Below are 13,028 nucleotides of genomic sequence, written 5' to 3'. Positions count from 1 at the left end.
TTATGGAGATTTGATTTCCACCAGGACTCTGGTGCTTGCTCCCTCTTGCTCTCTCTGTATTTACAGCACACACACATGCACGCTTGCAGGGTGGATGCTTTCACTAGAACACCGTGGCTCGTGTTTTTCTCTCTGATACCATTTCCCTCTCTGCGACATATGCTGCGCTGCAAATGTGCAAATGAAAGCTACCAGCTCGTACATGCAGACCTGTTTCTTTTAACTTTTATTTTACCAGGCGACAGCCATGTATCAACTGTTGACATGTACCAGTGTACTACTCCACCCCTCTGCCATACGGTCACAGTGTAAACAAGGATAGGCTGCTGTGTAATGTACTTCTCTGGGCTGTCACAGGGAGGCAGCATGGAGCTCAGTCAACAGCAGGCCAAGAACAACAAACCCTGGAGGCGGGGCCCTGCTGACTACACAGTTAAAGGGATAGCTTTCCCCACCCTCTCCCATTCTCCCAGTTCTACTTGTAACACTTACATAAACAAACAACGCCTGTCACCATTTCATTGTGTGCTAACGGTGGCTGAGAGTTAAGGGTAGGTGAAAAGAAATGGACTGGAAAAGACTGAAAACATCAACCCAGTGTTTGTGATGCATTGTTGCACACATCAGGGAGAACAAGTCATATCTTTTTCCTCCAAAATAAGAGCTGAGCTGTTTTGCTTTCTGAAATTCTTCAAACTACAGAAGCCAGGCAGCTACTGCAAAAAGTTTTATTTATAGAAATCAGCTATGCAACGGCAAAAACATGCATATTTCCAACATTTCATGGTGGGTGAATTCTAACGCAATAATATAATCCTGCTGAGTGCTGAGGTTACACAAGCAGGCGTTTAGATGACATGGCACAATGCTGTGAGTGTACTGGAAGAACAGCAGCAGTGGTCCCTGTTTGTTCACAGTGATGGAGCTGAGAGCAGTAAAGGAAGGGAGACTATGAGCTCACCAGAGCAGGATACCACGTGGTCTTCTTTTTGTCCCCGGTGGCGACCCCCTCCACACAGACCACTTTGCCGAATAGATCCTCATTCTGCCGCTGATCGCTCTCCTCTTCTTCACTAGAGGATGAAGACAATTCTTCTTCTTGACTGTGAGAGAAAGGGACAGTTTCTCAACGGACTGCACTTTACAAAAAGATACAGTGAGCATGTAGATGTTAACGAATACATTCTTTTACATTCATCACACCTGGTAAATTCAGTTCAGTTTATACACAACTTAGACAGTGCGGTAAACTACTACCATGTAAAGGTTGTCTTAAAATTAGAGCTGGAACAAGTATTTTGATAATGAATTAAGTCATTTTTCAAGCAAAAATGCCAACCATTCCATAGTTCCAGCTTCTCAATTATGAGGATTTGCTGCTTTTCTTTTGTCTTATGTGAGGTTTTGCTCTGCTGGTCAGGCAAAACAAGAAATTTGATGACCTTGGGCTTCAGGAAATTGTAATAGCATTTGTCACTATTTTCTGACATTTTTTTCAGACTAAACGATTAATTGAGAAAATAATTGCAACCCTACTAAATATACACAACTTCTCTAATTCAGAATAATGTATGACATTGGATGACTCAATTCATAGTTGCTGGATGCACACGAAGTTGTGCCAGCCTCCATATGCTGTAAACTCTTGCATGTCATCAAATTATGTTCCCCAACAATGGGGACTGGTTGCTGTCCCAGAAACACATCAGATTTAACACTGAAAGTGAGAAAAGTGCTGTCAACTTATGTTTACACAGAAGTGTAGCATTGCTGTATAAAAAAAGAAAAACATCCTGGTTGCTCATAGAGCCACAAAGATATTGGCATTTCACATTAAATCCATGTCATATATAAACGAGTTAGGAAAATAAAATAGCATGTGCTGGTCTCTCTCAAAACAGGCAGGCAGAGGATTTCTGCCAACCAATCATCTTCATTTAACTGCTGTTCAGCTAGAAAACATCAAAAAGGCTCCATCTAACAATCCATAGCAAAACCCTCCACAAAATTTCTAGTCTTATCATTATGTAGCACAGCGCTCTACTGATGAGCTCACTCATTAGGATCAGTGTATTGACGAGCCGGCTCAGTCTCTGCTGTCTGACGCCCTGACTGCGGCCAGCAGACAGGCAGCCATGTCTCTGAGTGATCATGCAAGCAGCACCAGCAGGCAAACAGATCCTCCGTCTTCTTTTTATGCCTCACTTGGCCTGCTCTGAGCACAACTCTATGTACATATACACACGCGCACACACACACACACACACACACAGAGTCTGGCACGACTCAAGAGCAGTAAATCAGCCAGGCTGCTACTACTACTACAACAACAACAACAACTAAGCTGTGAATCAAAGCACACTAGGTACTCAATGAAGGAGAGACTGCAATTCATGTAGGAAAGAGTTTGTTCCACATATAATGACTATTGTGGCAGGGAATGACTATTGTTAACACACTAATTTAAAGGAATAGACATTTTGGGAAATATGCTTGCCGCAAGTTAGGTGAGAAGATCAATACCACTCTTTCAATTGTATGCTAAATATGAAGTTGGAGCCAGCAGCCGGTTAGCTTAGCTTAGCACAGAGACTAGAAACAGAAGGAAACTGCTAGACTGGCTCTGTCCAAAGGTAAAATATCTGCTGACCATCACCTGTAAAGCTCACTAATTAACACATCACATATCATTTCTTTAATCCATACAAAAACGGCACATTGTGGTTCTACTGGGGGTTATCCGACTATTTCTTGGCCGGGAGCAGTTACTTCCTGGAGTAACTTTCTGCTGGTTCCGTGGAAACTTCACAATTAAACAAACAAGATATAACGTGTCAATTGGTGAGATTTAGAGGTAATGGTCAGTTGATTTTTTTATTTTTTTTTTTAACTATTGGACAGAGCCAGCTATTTTCCCTGTTTGCAGTCTTAATGCTAAGCTAAGCTAATCACCTGCTGGCTCTAGCTTCATATTTAGCCTACAGACATAGAGAGAGGTATCAATCTTCTAATGTAACTCCTAGCAAGAACGCAAATAAGCGCATGGCCCAAAATGCTGAACTATAAAATCAACAGAAGACATTACACAGTCTCTTAAAACAAGCAATGTAGCTGTTTTCGATTTTACTGTATTGTCAATCCATGATTTCAAGAGTTAAGACACTTTAAGTGCACAGGAAGACAACAGGTCCAAGGTGCTAATGTGGAGCTGGGACCGTTCCAAGTTAATATTGCATCAATGTTTAGAGTAATATTGACTTTTCTCTGAGTGCCATTAGCAAGTGGTATCAGAAAATTAGATTACGTAGCAGAGTGTCCTCTTTATAATATAGAGGAGCCACATTTATATCCAGCGCCAAAAAAGCCCTCAGCAGTTCCTATTCCCTGATGAAAACTCTGCAATCTCCCAGGAATAGGTACATCAGAGCATAAAACACCCACTGGAACATATGAGTCAAAGGAGGAACAAAAAAAAATAATTCAGCAGGACCACGCCGCGCTCACACCGCCTCTCCAGCATGCATGCATGCACAGGAGCCCGGCGTGATTAAGGAGCTGGAGGAGGCAAGTAGGCTCTCCTCTTCCAGGCCTCGGGGGCTGTTTATGAGGGGATGGAGATGAGAGTAAATCTTTCATTTCAGCTGCTGTCAGCGAACTTCGAATGGGGGAGCCTGTTGCTGATGACTGCGGATTGGTACAGAAAATCCTTCCCCACCAGCATCACAGAGCTCTGATATATTAGGTTTGATATGAGCCCCGCAGGATGTACAGAGATGGAGGATGATACTCACATTGGGTTTGATCGTCGGCCGCGGTTTCCCTTCTTGCCGATGACAGGTGTGCCGAAGTGTTCGGGGTTGGTGAGAGGGAGTCTGTCGAGCGTCTGCAGAGGAGACAAACAACAGCAAAGAGCCTCAGTGCCACCTTCTCACACAATAAATTGGAAGAAATTCTCTTCATGGGATTTCATCAATTATAAATGGAGGGATTTACCCAGCACTACAGACACAGTTTACATTTGGCCACTTTGCTGTGATATCAGATTACGTTTCCTGGAAATATTTCACAGCTGAACTTCTAAATGCCAATATGGGACCATTCATAAGCAACATCTTAATTTCAGCACTGTGAGTAGAGATGTGAGGCTGTTGGTGACAGTGAAAAAAAAGAAGGGAAAACTATAAAATTAGTTGTTTCCCTAGAAAGCTGAAAGCTGAGGCTGGTATAAGACTGCAGGACAGCACGATACTTGCCTCGCTCTCTGCAAAGTGACGTGCTCCTTTCAGGCAGAGAGAGGAGCGCCTCAGGGTCTTCTCATCGCCATCGTCAAACACTGCAGAGATGAGAGAAACTATTAGGCTGCTGTATGTAGGCCAGGAGTCCACTAACACACACAAACACACACTTAAGCACAAATAAACTCCTATCTCAGTTACAAAATGTCTGCTTGATTTGTGATATCTTAAAAAAAAAAAGATCCTCGTCTTTTAAGGCTTAGCTAGATCCTCCAGCAGGCAGTGACACAGTAACTATCAGCTCAAAGCTTTATTAGGGCTTCAAGGACTCTGCTAGACTGAATGGAGTAAATGGTAAAATAAAGGAGACATGGGTAGGATTTACTGATTTTATTTATGTATTAACTGATATTAAATCTCCATAGACTCCTACAATAAGCATCCATATCAAATAACACTAAATATAATAATAATATATATCATATTAAAGAACTCAAGGCACCTTCTTTTCACTTTCAACAGCCACATCGCTCCCAAAATAATAATAATAATAATAAACCCAGATGTGGCAATCGTTAAATTCCATTATTCATTGCTGAAGTTGTACTTGGTGACAACAATGAGGGGAAAACAATTGAGGTAACTTCAACAGTGACTCTTGTGACAGTGATTTTGTTTTCTCATTGATGAATGAAAAGAATGTAAGTGTGCCAAGACGAGTGTTTCGAGATAGGGAAAACCCCCATGGGTACTCTTAAGCAACGAGCAGCTGTTGAGAGACTACAGATCTGAGCAGCAGTCTATACTCTGTGTACTCTGGATTATCAAACACTAGTAACTGTGTATTCTTGACAGACTTGCAGTTACAAATTGCAAGCAAAATTTCTAAAAGAAATTGATGGTTCCAGCTTCTCAAATGTGAGAAGTTACTGCTTTTCTCTGTTTTATGCAATTGTAAATTCAATATCTTTGGGTTTTGGACTGTTGATCATTATTTGAAAATAAAAAAATAAAAAAGGCAGATTAAATTGATAATAAAAGTTATCTTTACTTGCAGCCCTGCATGCAGCATTTACCAACACTGCTTACTTGTTACATTAAGTTGTATAATATGTCATTGTTGACTCAGCATAGCATAATCTAGCTCAACAGCCTCTAAAGCTACCTAAGACTAAAATTCTTTAAAAAAAATACAATAAAATTTTGTTGTTCACCGAGACTGATACTTTATAGTATTTTCTAGCTCATCACTTATTATTTTATTAAAAGGTTTTATGAGTTTATTCTGTCTATTACTTCTTGCCACATTAGTTGCTTCAGACTGGACACTGTTTTGGAATATATTTACATTGCCATATAATGTATGTGCAGTTTGCCCACAGTTTATATGATTTTCTTCAGTAATGGTTTGGATTGTAATGGAGATTTGAATAATCTGAGCATGTAAGGTATAGCAACTTTCCAGCATTCCTGCAGCACTGTGAGAAATCTTCACCATTTCTTAGGAATTGATTGAAGGTGGCTCATGTAACAACTTTAAATACAATACATGCTTAGGGAAGGAAAATACAAACCCTGAAAACCCTCTGGAATTTTCATTGTACACAAACATGTTTTTTACAAGCTAGCTGTAGGGAGAGAGTGCAAGTCTTTGAGTGAGGAGGGAAAGCAGACAGTTTGACTTACCAACAGTATATATACTAGCATCGGTCAGTTTATTTATTGTGGCCTCCTGGTAAACTCCATCCTGATTCTTCACCTCTACAACAGCACCCACCTGTGGGAGGGATACACGGCTGTTATTTGGCATCCTAATATGCTACTAATGATAAATCTAATGATGTGTTTAAAAGTAATGAATCAACCATATTGCTGCTACAAGAATCATAATTGACTGAAATTAAATTACAAAGCAAATGCTTCATTGAACAATTCTCTTGTGCTTTTTTTTTTTTTTTGCATTCACTATGGTCTTATAGTCTTAGCCAAAAAAGCAAAAGTAATCAAGGTTAATTAAAGACAATATGTGTGTTATGACAGTGTTCCCAGCTGACTGTGGGACAACATGAGTCTCCCCCAGCTTTTGTGCCTTACCTTTAGAGGCCCTTTGATGTTTTCATCATGAACCTCAGCCGTGGACAGATCTGGTTTAAAGGTCACCTGGGGAAGGGGGAGGCAACAGGGGAGCAGAATCAGTAGCGAGGATAAACAAACAATTCCCCAAACGTCTGACCGGGTCACATCAATCTTCACTTCACAGAGGCAGCATGTCCCTACCAACTCTGCTGGACTTTATAACTGTGATAGACTGATTACAATGATGGACTCCTTCATGCCATGCTTGGCAGCGGGACAGGTTTGAGATAACATGCGAGTAAAGACTTCTTGGTGTCATTAGGCAAGCAGCGTGTGTGTGAGTATTTAATATTTCTGGCATCGTTGAGTGACTGACCCATAATTGGCAACTGTGTCTAATCTGTTGCCGCCAACTGTGGTGGATATCTGTTGTGAATGTAAGGGGCTACATTAACTGCAACCCCCCCCCCCAAAAAGTGAGCCACAGTAGATAATAATCTGATCACGCTGTGGTAATCGTACATCTGCATGGCGACCTGGCAACACTGAGAAGACCACAGGCAGGCACACGCACACACTTGGAGCCATTTACTGTCACATATTTTCCAAGGAGCACAAGTGAAAGGTGTCGAAGCAGCCAGAAGCACAGAATCTGTTTAGGATTACAAATGCCCCTCCCTAGTTTATATATCAAAATGCTCAAGTGCTTCCTCCTCAGTTTCGTGAGGGAAATTAAAGTCATTTTTGACAGCATGTGCTAGTAAAATAGTAAAATACTTATAATGGACAACTGGCTTAACTTTTATTGACTGTAATAGTTTAGAATCAAATGCCATACAAAGGTGAAGAAAAGAAAGAAAAAGATGTTAAGCACAGTCTCAGAAAACAAGGTAACGAATTAAAACAATGCTCTCTCGCGTCAGTTTCAAATATAACAAGAGCAGAAAGGAAATCAGGCAATCAAAGTCTCGCTGTGAAGGCAGGATTAAGACAATGAATGAAACAAAAACATAATTCAAGATGGTCTGGTCATAAAAGAAGAGGGAACAGAAAGGAATAAAAATCTTCCTGAGGCAGCATTTCATCAGTTATGGAGATAATAACATTCCTGCCTGGTGGAATAAAGGAATCCCTGTCTTCACAGGTGCTCTCCACAGACAGAGGGAGGGTTTCTCACTGTCCAAAGCCTCAGCTAGAGAGCGTCAGTAACACCCGACCATCCTGACAACCTCCTAACTGTGAGTTTGGTTTCTGCACGGTTCGAACGAGGGCTGTAACTGTATACACAAACTCTACAACCACTTAAGACGTAACAACAAATATTGGCACAAGATATGAAACCATATTTCTGATAAAACAGAGGCTCAGTCCAGCAAATGTATGTGATGTTAATAGGTTTATCGGGAGCTCTCAGTCCATTATTACAAGATTCTTTCTCCCAATAAGCCTAAAAATGTTACTGAGTTGCTGGATGTTACAAAATTCAAAATAGTTTGTGAGCATGTGTCCAATTTGAAAATGAAAGACTTGGTCATAAACGGCAAAAAGGACATGATACCCAGCTAGCAACAAGCTAGGACTGTAAGTGTGACGGCTCAGATAAAACAGCAACTCCAGTTGTTTCACTTATTTTTCTCCAAACCATCTCTCTCCTTTCTGCTCCTGTCTTTTCATATTACATTACCGATTTTACATGTTGTGTACTTCATTGTTATTTGAATGATAAAAATATAATGTCATTTTTTTGATAATGTAATATGTGGCCATGGGACATCAAATGGCAATGACACATTTACAGTGATGTTGATCAATGTGCCGTGTCCTTGTAAAAAAAAAAAAAAAAAAAAGGTGCATATTTTACTCCAGCGTATGCATCTTTGCAATTTGTGTCCTTGTAAATCTGCATCTCTTCACCTACGTACACGTCTTTCCATTGAATTTGTTTGCATTAATGCTGCCTCTAATTAGTGCTTTGTGCCACACAGTATAATGCAACTAAAGGGCAAAATTTAATTCATCACATTTACTTTAAAGCAAACAGGAGTAAGCCTATCACTTTTTATTCAAAATTTTGAACAACTGTATGTGGGGGAAAAAATTAAATATTCCTTTTGTAATAATCTGACAAAATGTAAACTTCACAGGGTATAACTGAAACATGCCATGCCTTTTACTCCAGTAGGGGCGTTTGTAAAATACACTCACTCGGATCTATTGCATGTCCTGTTGCCCTCTTTCAGTAAACTCTGCAATTCTTCTCTTAAAATATATAAACACAAAATGGAGGAAATTAGCGTGCCATGCTGAACGTATTAGAATTACGTTAAACCATCTGAAAAGTAACATGTGGAAGTACTTTGGATTTAACACCACAGAAAATTTGGGATGAAAGATGCAGCTTTTTGCTGCCTTTTGGAAAACGCAACTGCCTATTGTAACAACAACGACAAATCTGAAGTCACCTAGTAAGGCAGTAGAGCCATCACAAATTGACCGACCAACTCAATTTTAATACGTAATTTTAGTTTACTAGTGGGCTTTGTGGGTTCCATTCAAATGAATTTGAACAAATTCCGATTTAGTTGTTATTTGTTGGGTTTTCTCTCAGCATGAGTGGTCGCGTGGTGAGCTTCACTGATTGGCAAATGCTTCAAGAGAGGGAATTGGTGCCGATCTGCTCTCCACAAATACTAGAATATTAGGCCATACAGGCTTATACATTTCATAAGTAGAGATCTGCTTTTGAAAAAAGTGGATGTATTTTTCCCCCCCATTCAAGATATTCTTTTATTTGCATTCTGCAGTGAAATCTTTTACTAGAAAATGTACTATGACACGTAGCACATTGACTCTGCCATGCAGCACCCATTTTGACACACACACACAGTACTTGTTACTGTTTCGTAGGGTTAGTCCTGACTAATCATATGTGTGCTTGAACATGTCACAGTGAGTGATACTGACATGGTGCTTATTGACTTTTTACAGGTCTTCTATTACAGATCATCATCATAAATAAGAATGTCACACAGATCTTTCACTGGGTTTTAAAATCACTCACAAGACACCAGCACCATATGCTGCAACCATCGACTTTGTTAAACAAGCAGACAGAGATTAATGTACCAAAGAGCTAAAGAGGAATTCATTAAAGTCATTCAGACTCACAACAACCACTGAATAATTGCCATGTTTCAACGTTTGTGTAACAGAGCTCACATTCACATTATAGCTACCCAAAAACAAACCCCACACTCAGCCAATTAGTATGGTAATTAATTTATGAGCTGAGACTGTCCTATTAGCTTCATTTTAGCACACAATATTTAAACTAAGAACATCACATGGTCTACTTTGTCATGTTGTTTGTCCCTGTCCATGAGACAAAAAAGCACGTCATTTGCTGATTTCAGTTGGTGTACTAGAATGACTGAACATCGCTGCTCTTTTGTCTCTACAGGGGGAACTACAGTGCATTGACACAGTGAAAAAGCCAGCATCCAATCTTTGTTCCTCCCACACACTCTAGCAGAACGAGAGACAAGCGATCTGTCTCTATTGTATTATCCAGATTCTGCAGCCCCACTGGGAAATGAGATACTGTACTACGTGCATCATGCAATGCCTTCATCAGCAAGGCATAAAACCAATGGGAAAATAGCAGCCGCACCGCCCCCACCACAAAACGTGGAAGCCGTGGGGGAGAGGGATGCCTGAGGACGCGATGGGTACCTGGTGAGCTAGGCCAGAGCCTGCATCTGTCACAACTGGGGCCCTGATCAGCGTTTCAACTGTATGAGCAGTACTAACTTCCTAAACCAGGCGGTAGAGCTCAAGGATGTAAGCAACACAGCTAGATTTTTGGCAACATCAGACAAGAGAATAATTTAAATGCACTTGCTCAAAAATCAATCTAATATGAAGACCTTCTAATCATCCCAACAACCCGGTCTCTAAAGGAACGTCTTATAAAAATGGCCATCTCCAATCTAACCGCTGGATGTACATTAAAGCTGAGCTGTGTGATCTTGATTGTAGCCCTTTCACACAAAGACAAGAGCCCCTAGCCCTGCTGCATTCCACTTCACACACAACACAGACAGACAATAAATTTTTAATTTTGGATCATGAGCACTTTGAAATGTGACTTACCTTGGCCTTGACTAGCCTCTTGGCAGTCTTAATCTTGGCTTCACAGAAAGCCCCTCGGTACTTGGCACTCACATCCGTCCCTACTGTCAAGTAGGGGGGCTCCTCCAGAGTCTGAGGAAATAAAAAAAAAACAAGAAACCAGTGAATTCAAAGCCTTTTTTATATATAGCTTACTGACACAGGTGTATTCTCAAAGTTAAGGCAGGAGGACACGCATGCAAGCTTCACATAGTCCAGGCCAGCTACGCAAAACCCACCCAGCTCAGTGTTTCATCCATGGAAAACACATACCATCTGCTCTGGGTATTGGAAAACAAGCCTCTGAGGGAGCAAACAAAAAGGCCACTTCACTACTGCTTTGATGACTACAAAGAAGAAGCTATCCGGAACACATAGCACCATCTTGTGTCATCATTGGATGTTTATCAAACCTTTTTCTCCCCCTCAAGAACAGATTTGCGGAGGGTAGAGTACACAGTGAAAACAGACTTTCTGTGTGTGGATGAGGGCAGGCGATGTTTGTGGTTCATGTAGTGTAGAGATGAATTTACTTAGGGTGTTTCACTAAGGCTCGAGAAAAGGCCTAACCTAACAGTGGTATATTTAGACAGAATAAGACCCAAAGTGGGCCACACTTCCTGCTGACAGGACACATCAAGACCAGTTGCAACATGTCATATATGCACATGACAAATACATCTGCCAGCAGGTTTTAACTCAAGTATTTCTTTCTTCTTCTTCAGCTCCTCCTCTAAAGTGCAAAACTGCAAATGTACCTTTTTTTTAGCACTGCACTGAAAAAAATAACATCTTATATTCTGAATGAATGAAGTGTAGCAATGCCAAGTGGAATGAACAAGCTCCCTTACAATTTCACATCAAGTTAGCTACATAATTCACTACCGAAAGATGGCTCTGTTCATTTAGCACTCTGAAAAAACATTTCTATGCATATTAAATTTCATACTACAAGTTACTTGTAAGACTCAACAAGATATAGCAACTCTCCAATGTCTTATTTCATTTTTGCTTTCTTATAACCACACTTTAAGAGATACAAATCAAATACATAAATCTTAGGGGTCATGTCTAAGTTCATAACAGCTGTTTGTTGTTCCCCTGAGGAGGGCACAGATTTACAGGTTGCTGTTCCAACTAAAAACTACGCCAGTGGTGCAGGAACTAATCACTGAAACCAGCTGTGTAGGCCTCAGTGGCACATACTTGTACCAAACCACTTTAGGACTGAAATTGTGAAAGTCCACATCTGTGAACATGTTTTAACTATTTGCAGGTTAACATTTCTTTGCCAAAACTGATCTGCTCCTAACAGGGCTTTTGTAACTGGTTTTATCAATTTACAAATCCTGATCCAAGTCAGATCCTTTGTTTATTGTAATCCATTGGGCTTTAGAACTTGTGTATTTTGTTCAAGCTAGGGATAGAGGCTGTCCAAATGCTGCTCACACCTTCCTACTACAACCATTTCACAGTGAAACTCCTCTCTCCGTGGATACTATACATACTGTAACACTAAGGACATTAACTGTATTGGATTTATTTATGTAGGTCTACATCAGAAGTAGCTGTATAGCTGTATTATGTAGGAAAATATAAATATTCAACCAGGATTTTAACTTGGCAGATATTCAATATTAAATGACTCAGATCAGTATCTGGGTCACATAAACATGATCAGGACATCCTTAATCTGTGTCATCACTGAACTGCTACTAATGCTAGGTGAACTTAACCGCACATGCTTGAGCAAAATGTTGCCCTTCCTGATAAAATGGAGTAACAGGTGAACCAGCAATATGATTAAAAATCCATTGTCCAATTATCCAAATGAACATAACATATCCCTCAATACTTTAATTTTACTTTATTTGTTACCTGAAGCTAAATTCTACATTATCTTATCTGACAGACAACATGTAGCAATTTTGGGCCACACACTCAAACCACAAAACCTCAAACTAATCTGATTTATGAAACATTAACAGAGGTGAAGATTATCTGGATAGGCAGACTGGTGATCTGACTAGAAAACACTTCCTTTCCATTAATCAAACAGGTGTTACATTAACTCTCAGCCAAGTTATCATGCAGAGCAACTTCATGAAAATAGGATGCTCCGACTGATATCAAAGGGTAGAAGCAGATACAGTACAGCAGATACCAACTGTAATGATCCAGTCCAGCTTTGTGAAAAAAAAAATTGTTAAACTGCCTTGTTGAATTAAAAATAGTGTTTCACATAATCTTTCAAAATCTTGTACTGTGAAGAGACTTTCTACATGAAACTCTTACTGATGGGGTTCTCTGTGCACTGTGGTTAAAAAAAATAAATAAATATGAGAGCAAAAGATATATATATCAAAATATAATATAATAAATCAAACACTCATCCATCGAAAAACTAACGCAGACTTGCAGCAAAGAGAAAAAAAGGACAGAGACATGTTTGTTAACAGATGGAAAAATTGCATCTTCTGTGTTAAGAAGGCCATGAACCTGTCACAGTCAAGCCAGGACAAGTTGCCTCTTCTCCAGTGTCTCTGG

At 40.1% G+C, this 13,028-nt stretch overlaps 1 protein-coding gene across 4 annotated transcripts in view; it reads right to left on the bottom strand.

Annotated features, from left to right (window-relative positions):
* Positions 1-13,028, bottom strand: part of arid4b (AT-rich interaction domain 4B) — a 42,869-nt gene that overhangs the window by 19,518 nt on the left and 10,323 nt on the right. For all 4 annotated transcript variants that reach the window (XM_044214537.1, XM_044214538.1, XM_044214539.1 and 1 more), the window contains exons 3-8: positions 10,464-10,574; positions 6,330-6,395; positions 5,922-6,012; positions 4,254-4,333; positions 3,792-3,883; positions 962-1,103 (exon numbers count right to left, since the gene is read on the bottom strand). In XM_044214537.1, the coding sequence (XP_044070472.1) occupies positions 962-1,103; positions 3,792-3,883; positions 4,254-4,333; positions 5,922-6,012; positions 6,330-6,395; positions 10,464-10,574 (582 nt within the window). The remainder of the gene's footprint in view (positions 1-961; positions 1,104-3,791; positions 3,884-4,253; positions 4,334-5,921; positions 6,013-6,329; positions 6,396-10,463; positions 10,575-13,028) is intronic.

This window comes from Siniperca chuatsi, linkage group LG11, assembly GCF_020085105.1.
Source record: "Siniperca chuatsi isolate FFG_IHB_CAS linkage group LG11, ASM2008510v1, whole genome shotgun sequence".
NCBI lineage: Eukaryota > Metazoa > Chordata > Actinopteri > Centrarchiformes > Sinipercidae > Siniperca > Siniperca chuatsi.
Note: the sequence above shows the minus strand (reverse complement) of the source record. Positions and strands in the feature narration are given on the sequence as shown.